Source organism: Pundamilia nyererei, unplaced genomic scaffold (assembly GCF_000239375.1).
Source record: "Pundamilia nyererei isolate P.nyererei 1_Seehausen unplaced genomic scaffold, PunNye1.0 scaffold00336, whole genome shotgun sequence".
In the NCBI taxonomy this organism is placed as follows: Eukaryota; Metazoa; Chordata; class Actinopteri; order Cichliformes; family Cichlidae; genus Pundamilia; species Pundamilia nyererei.
The window spans coordinates 453,858-473,117 of NW_005187737.1; the positions used below are offsets into that span (position 1 = coordinate 453,858).

Here is a 19,260-nt window from a genome sequence, read left to right on the forward strand (position 1 = left end):
CCATCCAAGTCCCTGGACAACGTGGGGGAAACATCTCAATGTGTGCAGCTATATCTGAAGATGGTGTGGTAGGCTGTAGACCAGTTCTAGGGTCATACAACACTGAACACCTGATAGTTGTTTCTTTTTGTTTTGTTTTTTTAAATGAACTGGAGCAGGCCTGTCAGGGAGAAGACATCGTCTATGTTGTTGTGTGGGACAATGTCAGCTTTCTTTTTTTTTCCTTTTTTTTGTTATGCCTGAACATAAGTGTAATATTTGCTGTGTAAAGTTTTACAGTTCAGTTACACTCATTCATCACCAAGGACAATTTGAAACACTTATCTTGTATTATTTGCTCCTGAATGAAATGATTGGTAAAAGTACTAAGTTGAAAAAAGATCTTACTGTTTTGTTTGGGTGATTAAAGCAAATGTTCTCAGAATATATCACAATGATCATATGTTCTGCAACAATGATTAAGTGGAATGAAAATATGTGCAAATACAATGAAATCATGACATCAGATTTGAAAGAATGACTAGTGGTGTTACAAATGTGATCAAATGTGAGTTTTGTACTGAGAGATTTGAAAATGTACACTTTAGTTATGAAAATAGTACAAACCAATTTAAAAAAAACTGTAACAGGCACCATTACAAGAATGAAAAGGAGAAGGGTGAAGATAGATAGAGAGAGAGAGAGAGAGAGAGAGATAGATAGATAGATAGATAGATAGATAGATAGATAGAACTTGTACTATTCTAACAAGTCACCACCTTTATTATGAAAATGAAGCTGCTGACATATCGATGATGATTTGGCCTGAACATTTCACATTTTGATTCATGACTCCATCAGACCTGTTCCACTGAATTTCATGTCAGTTCTTGTGTAATTTGCCAAATCTCAGCTTACCTGACATACTTTCCCTTCTGTAAGAATGGCTTTTTTACAGCCACCCTTCCACTGTGACCATTTCTGATGAGGCTTTAGTAAACAAGGGATAGATCAACTGAAGGACCAAATGTCTCTCTCACCTTGTGTCAGGATTGTTTCCTCTTTGTTAAGAGTATGACTCTCAGATACTGTGAATCTGTTGTAGCTAGCCTGACTCTGCACATCATGCTGAGATATGCCAGGTTTTCAGCTAATAGCTCTTTGGGAATCACCTTGATTTTACGTCTGTCAAACTATGTTACCTTTGCTTTTTTTCACAGATTCAACTAAAGAATTTGGAACAAGTGTTAGGTCGGTGGTCTAACAAACAGAAAATCATTTCACTAGCTGGGCCCACGTCCTCATTTTAGGTTTAACAGTGTTTGAGTAGGTAAATGCTTTGACATGAATTGAGCTGCGGTTTGGGGAAGGCCTCGAAGGGGAATGGCGATGGCTCCCGGGCCTGGCAGATCACCACGTACTAAATAGAGGTGAAGAAGTTAAAGAATGGAGAACAAGGAAGCAGGGAGGGAGGGTGGGGCACGTAAACGTGAATGATCGGCTTGCAGAACTGGGGGAACCTACATAGATGACAACCGGAAGGAGCGTGTTTGGAGGCGTGGTCCTGCTCCTGAAAGTCCGATACATAATCTCCAATTCTTTGAAAATGGACAGGTGCAAGGATTGAAGAACAGTCGATAGAGCTCCAGAAAGCTTCGAGAATTATTGCTAAGAAAATCTGCATCCTTAGAAGAAAAATATAAGGGAAAAAAAAAAGCACCGCTGTAATAAATCTAAAACAAGCTGTCTTGCAGAAAATTAATGGAAAAAATTCTGACCAGTCAGAGACATCCAAGTAGTTTTTGAAGTGAAAGATATCATGGTCCCTGATAAACGTGACAGTTTGCTCCTTTTTCTGTTATGTGGTTATGTGTAACGATCATGCTGCCTTTTTTTTAAAGATATGTTTGACCAAGAAAAGAAAGAAATTTCAAGCAACAAAACATTAAATGATCAATCAAGTATAGATGTGTCCAGCAGCTCTAATGTAACCATTTCTGTTATGTTGTTTTATAAAATTATGTGTTTTTGGTCAGGTTGGAATTAATAAGTAATCTTTTTTTCGATGGTTATTTGGCATTAGAGGTTAACAAATAATCATAAGTATTGTTTACAACACATAAAATATAATTCTTATAACAGCATTCAGCTTGCATGGCTGTTTTTGCTTCACTTCACTGGAATAGCTTAATATGAAAATGATGAATTACAGTCACAAAGTTTTACTTTTTTGTGCAGTTCTTGTGAAACAAAATCCATATTTCATATTTTCACACATTGTCAGATGCCTTGAGTCACAAGCTGAGCATATGTAGAGATCTTTTAAACCATTTCTCTAAACCAATTGTCCTAATCACTTGTAAATCCTTCCAGTCAAGTGGCTCATGAGAAGAAATCGATGACATTAAGCTGAGTAACCATAAACATCCTTTGTGGTCGTTTTCTCTCCACACTCCTGTTAAACATGCTACAGTGAACAAACGCCCTCTTCATCCCCCCACATTTCATTCTGTGAATTCCTTTCATCAGTGTGGGTCACTGACTCCGTCTTTCTGCTCTTGCTCCTCCACTGACCCATGCTGCTTGTCCTGCATGTCTACAAGATATGTTTGTTGACCCATTGCTCTTGTTGCCCTCCCTCCCCCCCTTCCCCATCGAGGAACCCCCTGCCGCCTGCTCATCTCGCCCTCCAGCTGGTTCCCTCCACTGTCCAGAAGCCGCCGAGCTCTCCTGGCATGAGTAGGATGGCTAATCTAGATAGCGGGAGGCCTCCCTCCTGCAAGCATACACAAGAGAAGGAAACCCTAATTGCTTATGTCATAAAGCTCTCTGACCCAGATAAGCCTTCACTCCCCAAAGCTGCTGAGATAAACCCCACTTTACCTCACCAAACCTGCCTCTCCTGATCCACCATCCCCCTCCTAACCTTTCCGCGCCTTCTGCTACGTTATCAACACCCTGAGCAGGGGGAGAGGAAATGTACATCATGGGTTTTAAAGTTTAAAAAAGATGACTAAGCATATACCAATTATATATAGTATGTATGAAAAATAAATGAATAACTTAAATGCATGAGTACTCTAACTCAAAGATTTTTGCTACATTGGTAAGGCCTTGCTGTTGTACATGAGTAATAGGGAAGTCGCGATGAAGTGAGTGGAAGGCAAAAACAAAGCCTTACTTAATAAAGCTGGTGATGACCAAGTGTGCGTCCAATGAAAGCTGATCTAAAGTCATAGCATGGCGTTGCGTGCCACTTGCCCTCGTGTGCCTGGACCCAATAATGAAGGCTTAGCCACAAAATGCCACGGCCCCTCGCACAGTTGCCGAGTGCTGAATGTCACACGTGCTCCACTTTATCAACCAACAGATGGCCAGTTAAACCATCAACGCTCGAGCGAGGTTGAAGCTGAGCACAATGATACTGACGTGTTTTATTTTCTTCATCACCTTTCTTTTTTTTGCTTATCAGGATATAATGAAGGCTCTCCTGGGAACCTCACTGGCCATGGGCGTCATTGCAGAGGGAATTCAGTCCATATGAAGCAGAAGTCATACAGAGAACTCATTAAACTCCAGTGTAACAGAGATCTTAATTACTAAGTAGGAACTTTTAATTGGATTCTGTCCCATCTCACCTTGTAATCACCTGTCACATGCTGTTGGTGCAGGGATGGCTTTAAAGCCTCCCCATCTTAAACCCCGTTACACCACAGGTTAGAGTCAACTAGGTCAAGTGTTTTGGAGAATGATACTCCTCTGATAACTCGCAGTTTTCTCACTTTGAGCGACACATATAAAGGTTTTACATAACGCCACGCACGCTCTGTGTTCAGACGGGCGAAGCCTGCTGTGTTTGAAACGCTTTACTTGGACATGAAGTGTTGCAGTTGTTTTCAAATGATGTTTCTGGAAACTCTGTTGACATTAGATGTCATTGCAAATCCCTCTGGTGAAGTTAATTGATTGGATTTGAGCAATTCCAAGTGTTCAAAGAACCTTCGCATGACTGAGGATGTTTGTTTTCTTACTTACAATTTGTTTTCAAATTACTTTCCATTGGAAACGTGTACACAAACAATACAAGAAAAAAATGTAATAATATTTAATTACTATTTATAAAAACTGGTGGTATAAAAACACATACAGTGAAGTTATTTATTTTACAGTTTTGTAGGGTGAATGAATGCATTTTTAAAAATTCAGCCCAAGGGAGTCTTTACTCGTCTTATAACAGAAGAATTTGGACCCATTTTTTATGCCAAATAAGCATTTCAGTTTAATAAAATAAAAGACAAATACATTTCCTCATCCTCCCACTTTACTTATGCATAAATGATAATATATATACATGTTTAATTTTAAAGAATTTTATACATTATTTCATATCAGTGACCTTCCCTGATTTGTAAAGCGACTCATTAAAGGAGCATTTCCTGAATTCTTTCCTGAATATCCAGTCATTATTGCGATTGTTGTCTAATCTTTCAGTGCGTGATAAAGTTTGACTGAATGCTTTACAATATTTAAAAAATTGTCAGGGTCTCGGGGGGGTGGTGGGGGGGCTAAGACAGGGGTTAGAGGCGAGAGGCAGGGCACTCTGTGGACAGGTGCCAGTCTGTCACAGGGCTCACTACAGCTCACTTACATCTAAACAATTATTATTTTTGTCCAGTAAAGCTGAATTTTAAGCATGTTCACAATGTGGATGCTGTTGCATTTCCTTTGATTTAATGAAGTCCAGTCTGAACCTACTGTAGGTTCAATAGAAAAAATGTGATATTTTAAGTGATATCAGTCTTACCCCTAAGTCTCAATAAATTAGAGCCATTAGCACAGATCCTTTCCCAATTTTTCCCAAATACCTCTTGGAGATGTTATATTTGTATTTCTCCTCTTTATGAATCAACAACCTTCAATATTTATAAGCCTCTCGACTTTTGTTGAATTGAAAACTGACTGAATGGCCAAAGGATTTCTGAAGTTTCTACGTGTAGTATGTTTCCTAATGTTGGTAAATAGACTGCACAGGATTAAGGGTAATATATGAAATGAAGAAATTACAATATTAAGTGTTTTGCACACTTCCATTACACTGTCTTGTCTTGTTTTTTGCACATTGCATTTTACATAGTCCTGTGTTTGTCTGTCATATGTAGCACCAGGAATGTTGTCTTGTTTCACTCTGTACTGAACCACTGTACATGTTTGAAATGACAATAACAGTCACTTGACATCTTCATGCAGCGCATTAAGTGCTTTCTAACAAACAGACACAGATGCACTGGAGGCAGCTCAGGGTTCAGTATCTTTCCTAAGCCATGTGGGCTGGATGATCCAGGGATCAAGCCACTGACCTTCTGACTAGAAGACGACCTGCTCTACCACCTGAGCCACAGCTGGCTCCTTCTTTCGTTCGCATACTCTGAGTTTGTGATATAATCAGGTGTGATTTCACTAACTGACTCTATTCTTGAGCTAGAGTCAATCACAGTCACGGGTCAAATGTAAATAATCCAAGTTTATTAGAAATTTCAACAATACAAATCAGGCATCATAGAGAAAAAATAAATAAATAAAAAAAAAACAATAAATTTCCAAATAAGGAAGAAACACTGCACCAGGAAAAAGCACTGCACCACATAATCACATAAGGTAACGTGTTCAAACTGAATCTGCTCCAAAAACGCTAAATAAATTATTTCATAGTGGTTTCAATTTGGTGCTACAGGTTATTCTTTGTGGCTCGAGGTCATAAAAAACTATTCCTGTTAACAAACAAGAGTTTTTACAATAAATATATCACAAACATGACGAGTGAGGAAGAAAAAACACGTCAGTCCGTCTCGAATCGAGAATTACATTTAAATTAAACACTTAAACATGTGAGTCAAACATATCTGAAGTGTATATGCATTCACTACAAACAAAGAAGAAGAGTGGTAGTCGAGGTTAATACTGTCTGTATGTACCGTAGTTACAGAATAAAGCCTAAGATCAAACATTTGCTGTCTTTTACTCCGATAGTAGCAAGAGAAGCAATCCTTTAACACCACAGGCTGCTCCTGTTTGTGGTTCACACTTTGATTATGCTTTATATGTGTGCTACATTAGTGCCTGTAGCTGCCCGCTCCCAACACACACTCCAGCTGAAGAGGTAAAAACAACAACAAAAATCTCTCGATAAATGTAGAGGGCTGCCAGTGTCAGATCCCCAGTGTTATAAATACAGCAGTTCTCCACAGTGTATGCAAAAATCTAGTGTTGTGCACAATCTCTGTACACAGGCTCCCACAGCTTTGTTCTCATGAGATGAACCCTTTCAGTCTGATAAGCACTCGCAGCCAAATGTGCTAACGGCCGTGCTGCGGAGCTGCTTCGCGTCCTGAGCACCAAACAGCGCCGCTGATGTGCGAGCGCTCTGCTGTTTTTACCACAGGCTGAAAACAAACCACAACCGGGAGGCTCGAGCGACTGTTGCCACCTTGTGGTCAGAGCGCACTATAAGACACGCTTTACTCCCATGATTGCAGGTCTGCAGAGCAACAATCAGACTACTTCATCATTTATTTTCTTGAATAGCTGACATAAATGTCTGAAACCAGGTGAAGTTAAATAGTGTGAGGAGGGTTTTTTTAGCCACAGAAATCTGTGTCAAATCAAAAGATGCAGATCCATCTGCTGTGACGACCTTGTCAGAATAAAGGAGCAGCTTTATCTTTAAACTAGTGTTTTTGCCCTTGGAGGAAATATAATAATCAGACCCTTCAAGTCCCCAAAAGGAAGAAATGTAGCATTTTTAGCTTCTCTTCCAGTCAGAGGGCTGCTAGTGTTTGTATATATGGAGAACTTGTTTCTGTACAGAGAGCCTGATTAAAGCATCTTCAGCATCGCTCTACAAAACAACACCGCTGACTTCCTGCTGATGTCTCCTTGTAGACAAGTAGACCTTTGTGATGCTCCACCACCTTCCTAAAAATGAACCTGCTCCGTCAGTCTGCAGGAGAATAAGCTGGTCAGGATTAAGCAGCTGGTCCTTACTGTTGGTCCCTGATGTATCAGTGAATTCATTTTTCTGCCAGCTGCTGTCAAACGCCACCATGCATGTTAACTTTAAACACAATGTCTGAAATGTAAGACGTTAAACTTCATGTTACTCGCAGTGAAATCTAGGACTCTGCTCCATTTTTCAATCTGGACGAGTGTAAAATGATTTCCAAATATAGGATGCATGGATCCTTATGTGCTTTAAAATGACCCCAAATGCTTTCTGGATGTGCATTTGAGTGAAATTGCAGTGAACTCCAGATTTTCTGCCCTGTTTCTCACTCTTGAATGATCATTTCTTTTTCTCCCATCCAAGCGAACACTCATAAATCCCCAGGCAGCATTTCCCTGATGCTCATTTTCACAAAATTTGAAATAAACGCCTACTGTGCAATCACAAAAAAAAAAGAAAAATCAGAGAGAAACTAGGAAATTGATGTGCTGGCTATGAAAGTTGGGCAGAAAGGGTTTTACAGGAAGCTAAATCTGGATACAAGAAGAAAGCGTCCGTCGTTTCAGCTCGACAGCGACTTCATCGGCGGCCGATGTCCTCGTCTTTTTTTCAGCAGCGCCGGGCGGAGGACGGATATTTGGTCTTCAGGCCCTCTTTGAAGTTGCGAAACAGAACCCGGTTGCGTTTGTTCTCCTCGTCTTTCCTAGCGTGGAACTCCCCCTGGATCTTGAAGCCGCGGTGCACCACAAAGGCAGTGCTCAGCACGGAGAACCTGTATCCGGCCACGTGGAGCTCACAGGCCTGGAGGGAGATTAAACAACAGCATGAGAAGACAGACGTGGAGGTGGGAAGTGATGAGAGCGAACGGGGGGAGGTGAGAGAAGATAATGACACAGGAGACGGTTTTGGTATCGAGGGCAGAAGGCGTGAGAACAAAGGTGAGCGAGCGGACATGAGGAAGGAGAGATGAAATGTCTTCTTCAGGTACCAGGTGTCAGGGAGAGGCTGCGTGGAGCGATGAAACCGACAAAGATGTGGAGACATTTCCACAGGGGAAAGGAGAAGCTTAGAAAAAGAAGGCCATGAGGTTTAGAAGAGACTACAACCAGACGTCCTGTGACTTCTCGTCCTCAGTACAGGTGTGTCCACAATCATGTGTTTTAGTGTTAAAATGTGTACCTCTTACTGCATTTACATCCTCATCTGAAGTTTTAGGAAGCTTAAAACTCCATAAAAAAGCTGCTGACCCAGTTTTAGTCTGATTAGTCCAGGATTATAAAAAAAAAGAGATATTTTATGGGATCTCATCCGGCTCTGGGTCACGTCCTCTCCCACTACAGTGACTCATTAAACTTCATTTGTGATGACTCCTAATCTCTTGTCCATCTCCATGACCTCTTTACTCTTTTGTGTTACTTTTAGACTTCCATTCATTTTCCAAACTGTTTATAGTGTTTGTGTTAAATGATCTGCTATAATGACAAAGTTCAGCCAATTTGAAGGCAGGAAGTAGAGGAAACTTAAATAATAAGACATTAGATACTGTTGGTCTGGGGGATCTCCAGCAATGGCGATGCTATTATTAGAATTGATTATCAGTAGGGGGTAATCTCTAAACTTGAACTTAACTTGTTATTCTATCACTGGGCTAACACAAAAAGCTGATCCCACTCACAGCTCAAATCACCAATTAACCTGCATGTATCTGCAGGAGGGAGTCGGAGCAATAGTGATATTTATTGATAGTGTAAAGTTTGTTTAAAGCCAGAAAAATGACTGGTAGCATATATTTGTGCACATGCTTTTGAATTTAGTCTACAATTTAATTTAAGCAATTCATCTACAGAGTTTTGAACCTGGAAAAAAACCTGAATCTTTTAGTGCAAACAGAAATAATAAAGAAAGTCCTTGATGATAGAAAAAGTGAAGAAAACGCCTCCATGTGAGTAAAGAGTGAATAAACTGCAGACTTGTGTCAAACTGCGTTTGCAGATCGCACAGAGTAGTAGTGCACCAAGTACTTCTTCCTAAAATGAAAATATACACGACTTACAGTAAAATTAAGATATTTAAATGCAGAGGTCGGCAAAGTTGTCGACTACTTTCCAGTTTTTTTAAAATACAGCAAAGTATAAATACTGCTGACTTTGGTTGACTGGGACCTGGGCTTTTAAATTTAGAAGGCTGATTGTTCCAGCCACCAAACACCTGGAACAAGCTGCTGCTTTACTCCTTTAGTCTAAGAGCGATGCTGACAGTGTGTGGTAGCTCTCTCCTGTATGTTCAGTGATTGTTGTGGTTTTGTATTCAAACACCTCATGGGCTTCAGCTAACAGGCAGATCTTCTTGAAATCATGACCACCTTTCTCATACCAACCTGGCTGATACGATTGAAGCCATACTGCTTGAAGTTCTCATCGTAGAGAGGCACAGAGCGGTGCCCGATATAAAAGGGCTCCCAGGGGTCCACCCAGGTGAGCGTGTAGGCAACTTCCAGGGTTCCCGTCTCTCTGACGTGGCTGTTTACCCACTGTGAGTAGTTGGTGGGGGCCTGACAACGAGGACACAGCTCTTCATAAAAGGGCCGGACTTCACCGACCTGGTAGAGCTGAACCAGCTCTGCTTTTGTGGCTGGCATCTTCCTAGCGTGGCGGATCTCGAAAGCTGGTAGGACGAAGACCTCGTCACTCGCTGGCTCACGCTTGGCGATCATGGCCATGAACTGCTCATGCAGGTCGGCGCTTGGCATCATGTCCATGTCAATGACCAAGATGTAGGAGGACTCCGTGCCCCCTCTGGCGATGTTACGAAGAAGGTTGTTGGGGTAGGAGATGTTTCCGCTCATAGCATAGTTCTTGTACTGCTCCCCGTGAGTCTCCAGTCTGGAGAACACTGAGGCACAGTCCTCAAGACCTGCAAAATGCTCACGGTCCTGCTCCGGGAAGCTGGCCATCTCTCCAGAGAGGCAAACCAAGTGGAAGTCCACCAGGGCTTGGATGTGAGGGCAGAAGAAGCTGAGAGCGTACACCAGAGCAGTGGCAAACTTCACATCTTGGCCGTGAGCGAATATGGCCACAGAGATGGGGTTCTGCCACCTCTCCAGCAAGGACTCCAGGTAGTGCAGGTTGTTGATAGTGGTGTGTGTAGCTAGAGCCAGGATGTTGGAGCTGGGGTCAGATCCCGGCTTCTCATTCGTGGTGAAGTCACTTTTGATTAAGTTCTTGTACACTCGGTACTGCCCGCTGTTGTCAAAGATCCCGCCGGTGGACAGTGAGTACCTCAGGCGCTCCTTCCGCGAGTTTTTCTCCGGGTGGGCATTTTTCTTGGCCCCGGAGCCTCCGAAGAGCTCCGAGTATCGGTACCGCTGCTGCTTTCCGTGAAACTTGGACAGGAAGGACAGGTAGATGAGCTGCAGCAGCGCCACTATCAGCAGGGCGCTCAGCACTACTTTGAAGGCGGAACATTTCTTGGAGAGATGCATCCCAGACAGGCTGCAGGACACAAAGAGGTCCGTAAACCACAGCTGGATGCCTCTTACTGCTCTATTTCTGTCCCAGCTAGCGTCACCGACACTGGCGCCTCAGTGCTAACTGCAGCCTCCTCGGCTGGAAATGTAACGAATACTCGATCGCATGTTTTCCCGGTTAGTGGCAGCGCTGACCTAGATTTCCACACGACTCACAAAAGAACAAATATAGCGACCATCCAGTTTCTGTGAGCTCCATCAAAGCACAGCACAGTTGTCAGCAGTCTGCTGCTGCTGCGACAGCGGCGCACACCGATGTGTTATAACCGTAATGACGGAAGTAAAGGCGCCGCTGAATTTACTCCTGGAGAAGTGTTTGCGCTTGTTTTTAATTTGTCCTAAAGGCCAATGTGTGAACCCGTGGATGTTCTAAATACGGTGCCACGTTACGTGAGAACGAAGTCTTTAGAAACAAGCCACATAAATATGGACACTATTCTAATAGGTTGCCGTTGAATACAATTTGCTGTTGCGGTAGAGACATTCAGACGAGGTGGCCGAGTGGTTAAGGCGATGGACTGCTAATCCATTGTGCTCTGCACGCGTGGGTTCGAATCCCATCCTCGTCGGTAGCTTTTCACTTTTTCCCACTTAATCCTGAATCACGTGTTTTGTCAGTTACGTAACGCCATATGTTTAAAAATAATCTCAGTTGCTCAGTATCACTTGTTCACATTAGTCCAAACGGACCATGAGGTTTAAATTACAAATGAAGGAGCTTCAATCAATCTGCCTCAATCCCATATAAAACCCAGAATCAATACTATAAAGTGTAGCTATAGATACGTGCAGATATGGCAGTGCACACAGACGCCCAGAGAAAATATCATCTCGCATTTTTTATTGTTTTTGTTAGCTTTTCTTTTCCCCTGTCTCAGTTTACTTTAGTTTCCAGAGTTAATCTGATATTTTAAGGTTTATTTTGTTTGCCTAAGAGTTTTTGGTGTGGTTCATTCTAGTTATCATTCTATAGTTATTTTTGTTGCTGTTGGTTTTGTTTTTGGTGGTTATTTGTCATAGGTAAGATAATAAGTTCGCAAGCACACGGCTCTCTACCACATACTCGTCTCAACTAAACATAAGCTCCAGTCTTTTTATGTTTGACAAAACTAAACTTACAAAAATTACAACTAAAGACATTTTTTGGTTTAGTTTTGTAAACAATCAACATCCTTTCCATTTTTCCATGGTGTTTCAGTTAAAGTCCTTTCAGTTCCCCACACTAAGTTTGTTATTTATAATTGCCTTGCAGACAAATTAGGAGCAATCCAAAAATTGGACACCAAAACGTACCTTAAAGGTATTGTATCTTACGTTAACTGACGTGTATTTTCCTGTTGATACATTTTAGGTGTTTTCTGTACTTGAGTAAACAAAGTTATTTTCCTTTCACCGTGTCCAAAACCTTTGGTGAGTGGCAAACTTTTCACTCTCCCAGAAAACCCCCAGAAGTCTTTTTATAAAAACTCAACACAAAAGACTTTCCCCATCTTGAAATCAGTCTTAGATCACCATGCTGAAGGATGTGTCAATTTCTGAACGTCATGACTTGATAGAGCTATAATAAACGATAGAGGTTTATCCTTTGAAAGCAGGTGCTGCACATACAGGCAAATATACAAACCATGCTATGAGAGGGACTCTTTAAACTAGTCCTTTTTCCTTCACCATTCGAGTGTGAGAACAATTTATGATGCACTTCTGTTGAACCTCGTCTCTTGTTGGCTCCACTCCTAATGGAAGTGATGAGATGAACTGAGAGCAACAAGAAAACACAACTGTGACATTTTTTATTCATCATCATTAACAAAAACAAAGGCCTTACAACACATTAACCGTGTGGACAGTGCTCATGGGGTCCTAGGAGGCATTTCCTCAGTTATGGTGGGTTTTTATTATTAAGGTGTGACAGTTACACTTCCAGGTTCATCACCCCTGAACACAAACTGACCTCATTCAGAGCTAATACTCTACATGAAGTCAAATTTTTGCACATCTTTCAAAACGATCTCTTTGTTACATATTTTACTGGATGTTTAGGCGTCCCATTTGTTCTTAGTTTTCAAAATTAATCTTTAATTTTGGCCTAACACGTTAGCAGTTGTATCTTGCGTGAAAAAAACCCAAAACACTTTCTATAATCTTAAGACAGCAAAATCATGTTTTTAGCTGCTCCTACGTGAGTGCGAGTAAATAATCAGGGGGTTGAATTCAGTCAGTGAACTGATGTCACAGTATTTCAGCATTAAAAAAGGCAAACATAAGACAGCTTTAACTTTCACACTGAACATAAGGAAGCAGAATACACCTGCTGCAAATTAACAAGTGCGTTAGATTAAGCAGAGATTTCAGTAAACTTCAAATCCAGAGTTATCCTGCAAAGAGTTTGTTTTCCACCTAAACTGTGTGACTCCATCTACGTGTTCAGCACTGCAGAAATCAAAGGGCCCTGCTGTCACTGTCCATGCTCACTACCTATGAAACTAAAACACCGGCTCCGCTTTTGGATCCGCCTCCTTCGCTGTCCCTGGAGGGAGCGGCTGACTGGCCCTTTTCCTCTCCTTCGCCCTCTCCCACCAAACGTATGTTGTAGCGTTCCCTGTACTCTGTGAGCTCCCGCCCCTTCGTCTGCATCTGTGAGTTGATGGACTCGATTATTTTGGAGATCTGTGAGGACAGAAGGAGGAAGAAAATTAAATTTTGAGTTAAATAAGTGTCTGAGTACAATACAGGACGCTATTAAACGCCAGAGCACTCAGTGTTTAAAGAAAAATTGTAAAATGCTCTCATTTCCTCTTCCATCACCTGTTCTTTGTTGTTTTCCAAGGCAGGTAGGACTTCTTTTACTGTCCTCTCCACCAACACTCCTCCTATTAGACGAAAGCATTTCCTCGATGGATCCACCTCCTTCAATGTGTCTACTACTAAGCTGAATAGAAAAACAGAAATGTTAAAAAGAAAACTTATTCAACTCAAAAGGTAACACAGGAATGCCTCAGCTAGTAGCTGACATTGTGATTCCCCAGACTGTGAAATAGTTGCGGCTAAGAACATGCATTCAGTGTTACATTCACATGCACCACCTGGTCTGCCCTAGAGCTTATTACGTATTTAGATGCTTATAATATCAGGCCATAAGTCTCAATTAACCTCCACATCCACAAGTCCACTAGGATCATAAATTTCATCATCAGACAGTGAGTGTGAGGGTCCATGTGTCTACCAGGACTTATCCACGGAGACCACACATGCACTCTGGGAGGTGAACTTAAAAGAAGTATAACAGGAATAACGACTCAGCCATCAGGTCTTCCACCAAGTATATTAATACCCATACAAGTATATCTGACACTTCATTTAAGCATTTATTTATTTTTATATTTAAACGTTTTAAGATCAGTTACTTAAACTCAGTTACCAAAGTAACTGCTGCCAACCTGTTGTGCCAATGAACTGTTTGCAAACATGCAAACGTTTCCTAATATTGGAAGTGAGAAATAAACACTTGCTGTGTGTGTTTTTCTGTCATCTGTCTGCTTTTTCTGTGTACACGTGTGTGTGTGTGCGCGCACACATTTGGGCCACACATCGTACATTTGAGAAGGCACGCAGTAAAACCATAAAATAATTTAGCTGCTTCCCAGTGCGTGTTGCAAGCCATGGTCAGATGGATTAAACTCCACCATCTTGGACTTCTGCTTTGAGATCCTCGATGAGCTGGAGGGGCACTGGAGCTAGAACCTGAGCTAGAATTTGACGAGGACCTAGAGTCAAGGCATGACCCTTGATACCTAGATAACGTCTATCGCCACTAGAATTTCATTCTGCTGTCGTAGCATCGGAGTCGTCAAATAGCATAACTGAATTCTGTATATCAATGAATCATGTTCAGTTCTCTCTTTCTTGAACTGCCGCATGAAACTTCTTTGTAAATGTAAACTGTTTAGAACGGATCAGAAGGTTTGTACCGACCTGTGCTCGTTGATGTCCATCTCCAACTCTGCAGCTTTAGAAGCCATACTGCGCTGTTCCTGACGCATCCTCTGAAATGTTGCCACCACCTGCCACAGAAAACCACAGTGAGCACCATCACGGACCAGCAGAGACTGGACATGTAAGCATGTCTGATCCACACATAGTTAAGGTGTAAAAGTCTATGTAACCTCACTTAACAGAAATTCACACATTTTCAGTAATTTTTTGGCTATGTCATAAAAATAATGGCACTTTAATTTTGAGTAACTTAAACACCTCCTGGTGATCAAAACCAGTGAGCTGTGTTTCTACCAGTGGGGGCTGTGTGGAAACTGTCAGGGAATGTTCACATTAACAATTAACCAGACTTCACTAAAAACACATAAGTTCTCTACAACAACACGCACAGCCATCACTATTTTCTGAGATGACTGAGGGATTTTAATATCCGCTCAGCATGAGTCTGTTCTGTGCTGCGCTGGGACAGCAGAGGGCAGCTGACACCAACAAACGCAAACTGATCCATGATGGACAGCCTGCAGGAGCACCACATGAAACCATTGCATTAATCACATTAATCGCTTTCCACATACTTTTGTTGAGAGCAGCTACACTGCAGAACTTTTGCGGCAGACTCAGTTCATCGTTACAGGTACTTTATGAATATCTGAGTAATGTGGCTTCACGTTGATTGAGTCGGGCTGGGTGGTCTTCAGTTATAAAAATAGCATCTTCTATTCACACAGCCACACCACCTCGTTACACACACGCGCACATTTAAATACGTCTAACAGCCATAAACCGCGCTCTAGAAGCGCACACCTGACCCCAGCTCATTATATGAACGCTTAAACCTTCATGTTTAACACCAGCTGCTTGTTAGAGAGCAGACCATGACGGCGATGGGAAGCTAACGTTAGCTTTAGCTATCCGGGACTCAAACTGGTGGCTGTAACTCAACCGCACACGGCCCAACGACAACAATATCAACGACTGCACCGGTGAAGCAGCCTGAGGTGGAGGGAAGTGTACCTGTTCAGCTGACGGGCCGGACTGTTTCCCACCGCTGCTGTTGCTGGATTTGCTACCCGTGCTGCTACTGTTGGCTGCCATCTTGGAAGGGTGTTGCTTGCAAGGGACACAGGAAAGACGTACAGGGCTGGTTTACGCGATTGCCTGTATAGAAATGAATAAAATGAAGTGTGACTTTCCATTATGGTATTATTTTCTTTTAATCACTGTAGTATGTGAAATTTTGGACTACCTCACATTACTAGGCCTTCAGTATTGACCAATTACTGTATGGACCTTAAATGACATTGTTACACAGCCTATGTTGTTTTTATTGTGGATTATACAATTTTTATTTTTACTTCTTATGGTGTTGCTGCAAGACGGCAATTTCCCTTGCGTGATCAATAAAGAATCTGTCTATTTACACTCTATAGCGAATTCATTCCTTTATGAAATCCCATTTGAAAGCCTTAACATTAGAGTTTTCCATGTTATTTATGAGTGACTTATGCTGGGCATACACTGTGCGATTTTTGGCCCATTTTGAGCCGATTTTTGAGTCGTGCGACCGTTTTGGCGATCGGTCCGATTTTGGCCTTCATCGTGTAGTATACGTGGGGTAACGAGAAGCGATTAACACCTCACGACCAGCTCCCGATCATCAATCGCTTGGTCGTGATCCTCGCGACCGTCGTGAGGCTGTCACCGCAGCTTTTCACACTGCGCACGCGCAAACACAAATGTCGGCGAAAAAGACGGAGCAGCACGGCAGTGCAGCGTGTGATCTGGACACAAGCGATGGAGGCACAACTTGTAGAACTATGGAAAGCTCATCCGAGCCTTTTCGATGTGGCTTCACAAAATTATCACGACCACAACAACCGTGAAAATAGTTGGATCTACACTGCTACTCAATCACAGCTGTCTGATCAATGTTTTTCTTTAGCAACTTAGCAAAGTTGATGGTGGTGGTGTGCGTGTCTGTGTGAGTGGAAGACAGAGAGGGAGAGCGAGCGACAGATTTTCTGTTATAACCTTAATTTTTATGGACGCACAGTGTGAGAACTCAGGTCGCATCAGAGCATCGGGCCGTATAGTGTGAGACCCAGCATCGTGACCTATGAACTTCTAGCCTCTGCTAGTCAATCATACAGTTTGAGCAGGAGCTGAATCGCACGACTGAAAAAAAGAATCGCACAGTGTAAGCCCAGTTTAAGACTATAAACTCAGCAGGAAAGTTTTTTACAGAGGCTTTTCCATAGACATTTATAGGACCTGAAGTGTTTTTGAAACTACAGCAATTAGCATCTGATGGTCTTCAGACAGAATGCAGGTTTAAGACACTTTGGCTTCAGTGTACACTCAGTTATTCCCCTCGTTGTTTTCTAAATATGTTCTAGGTTAGTAAATTTACTTGTGAACGACCCATTTCCCCATAAGAAAGTAAGCAGTCTTTGCTTTTTTGGAAGATAGCTGCCCACCACCTGCCAGCTGCAAAAGGTTGTGTGTGGCAAACCGCTGGCCACTAGCTACCTAGATTTCTTTTTTTAATTGAGCAATTGTAAAATACAAACTTTCAAAGAGGATAACACAGGTCATACAAATGAAAATTTGGAACAGTACAACAGTACAAGCTTGTATGAATCAGGAGTACACATTTTTTGATATTAAGAGATAAACCAGAAGATTGAGATAATAATACTTGAAGTTTTATCTACCATTGATTTATCTTTCAAAAAGATAGATGTATCATCTGCAAACTGACTTTGAACTCTTTATTAAAAATTGATATTCCTTGTGTGTCGTTAGAATTTTTTGATTAATAGTGTTAAGAAATAGGGCATCCTTGTCGGATTCCTTGTTGCACCTTCAAGGAGACCATGCTACTGATGTCAGTGTAAAGCATTTCAACCATGTTGCAAAATTTACTTCCAAAACCCAAAAATTCTAAAGCTTTTAACAAAAAGGAACGCTCGATTGTGTCAAAAGCCTTGAAGAAGTCCAGAAACAACACATAACTGTCTGTTGTGATAAATTTTCTGTAGTCTAGCAGGCCAAGAATCAGTCTAGTGTGGTTATGTATGTTTCCACCCTTCACAAAGGCTGACTGGCACTCATCCACTATTTTGGATAGCCCCAAATCCAATCTATTGGAGTAAATATGTGCTAGCAACTTGTATTCATTGCATAATAAAGTAATTGGTCTCCAATTATCCAGCAATAGTTTGTCCTTACTGGGCTTTGGAATTAATGTGATAACACCCCTTTTCATGGTAGACGACAGAGATGACCAGATGAAGTACATTTCAAAAAGGCATACAAAGCAGTACCCTGATATCATTCCAAAAATGACTATAAAATTCCACTGTTAACCCATCCAGTCCTGGTGACTTTCCTTTTGAAGTATGCCAAATTGCTTTATCTAGCTCTGCAATTCTAAGTTTATCTTCCATGTGTTGCCTAAAAGACTCGTCAATTATTGTACTACTTGGCCTAATTATTTCAAAAAATGTTTGACAGTCATCAAGTGAAAAGTTAGATTCATATAATTTCTTATAGAAATGTTCTATTTCCTCATTTATTTGTTCTTGGCTATCATTCCTAAGATTATCAACAAGTAGTTTATTGATTTTCTTTTTTGTTTGTCTTTGTTTTTCTAGGCCAAAGAAATAAGAAGTATTTTTTTCACCTTCCTCAAGCCAACGAGCTCTTGAGCGTATAAATGCTCCTTTTGCTCTTTCCAGATGTAAACTATCCAACTGATTTTGAAGATTATTTAGTTTGATTTGTTCTTCTACAGATGGGTCTTCTTTTTGACATAATCTATTCATATCATTAATAATATCATGTTGTTTCCTTTTCTTTTTTTTACTTTTGAGATGCCTTTACTTATTTTTATGGCAACTTCTTTGATTTTAAATTTTAAACCATTCCCATTTACTCAAGGGTGACATTTCCAGTAGACTAATTTTGTTTAACAAGTTTTTTTTGTTTCATTGCAAAATTCCTCATTGTCTAGGAGGCTACTGTTAAACTTCCATAAATAGTTAGGGATATGCTTAACCCCACCTGGTTGAAAAGACACTGAAATAGCACCGTGGTCAGTCAGGGGTGATGCTGATATTTCACATTTAAGGACCTCATTTATCAGGTTAGTAGACATTAACCAAAAGTCTAACCTCGAACATTGACCATTACCAGCCCAATTGTACCATGTGAATTGTTTGACATTGGGATTTCTCATTCTCCAAAAATCAATTAGATTTCCTTTAGTAATAAATTCAGCTATAATCTCCTCATAATAGTGACTATTTCTTCTTGGAGGAAGGCGATCCATATAGACGTCAGGGACCAAATTAAAGTCTCCTCCAACTATGACTCTGTCAGTGTTGGAGTATTATAGGTCACTTTCCATTCCTCCAACATCTTACTCAAGGAAGAGTAAAGTTGTTTGATCTGTGTTCTTTTGTTATAACCATAAACACAAATCAAAATATATTTAACATCATTAAACTCAATCACCATCATTAGCCAGTGTCCATTATTGTCACTACTGTGCAGTGGCGGTCCTAGCCTGTTTGGCGCCCTGGGCGAACACTCCCTCTGGCGCTTGGAGAAGGGTGGCAGATGTAATTGGCAGATAATGTTTAAAAAAAAAATTCTACCAACCGTTAACCATAATTCAATAACCCTGTAAACCTAACCCTATAAACCTAATAACCGAATGCGCTTTTAACTCTTATTAGAATGAGATTTTAACCACTAC

At 41.2% G+C, this 19,260-nt stretch overlaps 2 protein-coding genes and 1 non-coding gene across 3 annotated transcripts; 1 reads left to right on the forward strand and 2 right to left on the reverse strand.

The window, feature by feature from the left end:
• Positions 1-5,486: 5,486 nt before the first annotated feature.
• b4gat1 (beta-1,4-glucuronyltransferase 1) lies at positions 5,487-10,834 on the reverse strand. Its single transcript, XM_005751983.1, has 2 exons — positions 9,357-10,834; positions 5,487-7,780 (listed from the first exon to the last, which is right to left on the reverse strand). The coding sequence occupies exons 1-2, from the start codon at positions 10,458-10,460 to the stop codon at positions 7,589-7,591; spliced, it is 1,296 nt and encodes a 431-aa protein (XP_005752040.1). The 5' UTR covers positions 10,461-10,834; the 3' UTR covers positions 5,487-7,588.
• A 158-nt stretch (positions 10,835-10,992) lies between these two features.
• Positions 10,993-11,074, forward strand: trnas-gcu (transfer RNA serine (anticodon GCU)). The gene has a single exon. It is a non-coding gene; the product is annotated as a tRNA-Ser (tRNA).
• Positions 11,075-12,279: 1,205 nt separating this feature from the next.
• pfdn2 (prefoldin subunit 2) lies at positions 12,280-15,653 on the reverse strand. Its single transcript, XM_005751984.2, has 4 exons — positions 15,513-15,653; positions 14,478-14,566; positions 13,311-13,434; positions 12,280-13,172 (listed from the first exon to the last, which is right to left on the reverse strand). The coding sequence occupies exons 1-4, from the start codon at positions 15,591-15,593 to the stop codon at positions 12,981-12,983; spliced, it is 486 nt and encodes a 161-aa protein (XP_005752041.1). The 5' UTR covers positions 15,594-15,653; the 3' UTR covers positions 12,280-12,980.
• Positions 15,654-19,260: the final 3,607 nt, after the last annotated feature.

Bases quoted from the DNA above. Each gene is read 5' to 3' on its own strand.
- b4gat1 (XM_005751983.1), bottom strand. From the start codon at position 10,460: ATGCATCTCTCCAAGAAATGTTCCGCCTTCAAAGTAGTGCTGAGCGCC. The intron at 7,781-9,356 runs GTTGGTATGAGA...ATCTCCCTCCAG, and splicing joins GCTTCAATCGTATCAGCCAG to GCCTGTGAGCTCCACGTGGC.
- pfdn2 (XM_005751984.2), bottom strand. From the start codon at position 15,593: ATGGCAGCCAACAGTAGCAGCACGGGTAGCAAATCCAGCAACAGCAGC. The intron at 14,567-15,512 runs GTACACTTCCCT...TTTCTGTGGCAG, and splicing joins CCGGCCCGTCAGCTGAACAG to GTGGTGGCAACATTTCAGAG. The intron at 13,173-13,310 runs GTGATGGAAGAG...CTGTCCTCACAG, and splicing joins TGGAAAACAACAAAGAACAG to ATCTCCAAAATAATCGAGTC.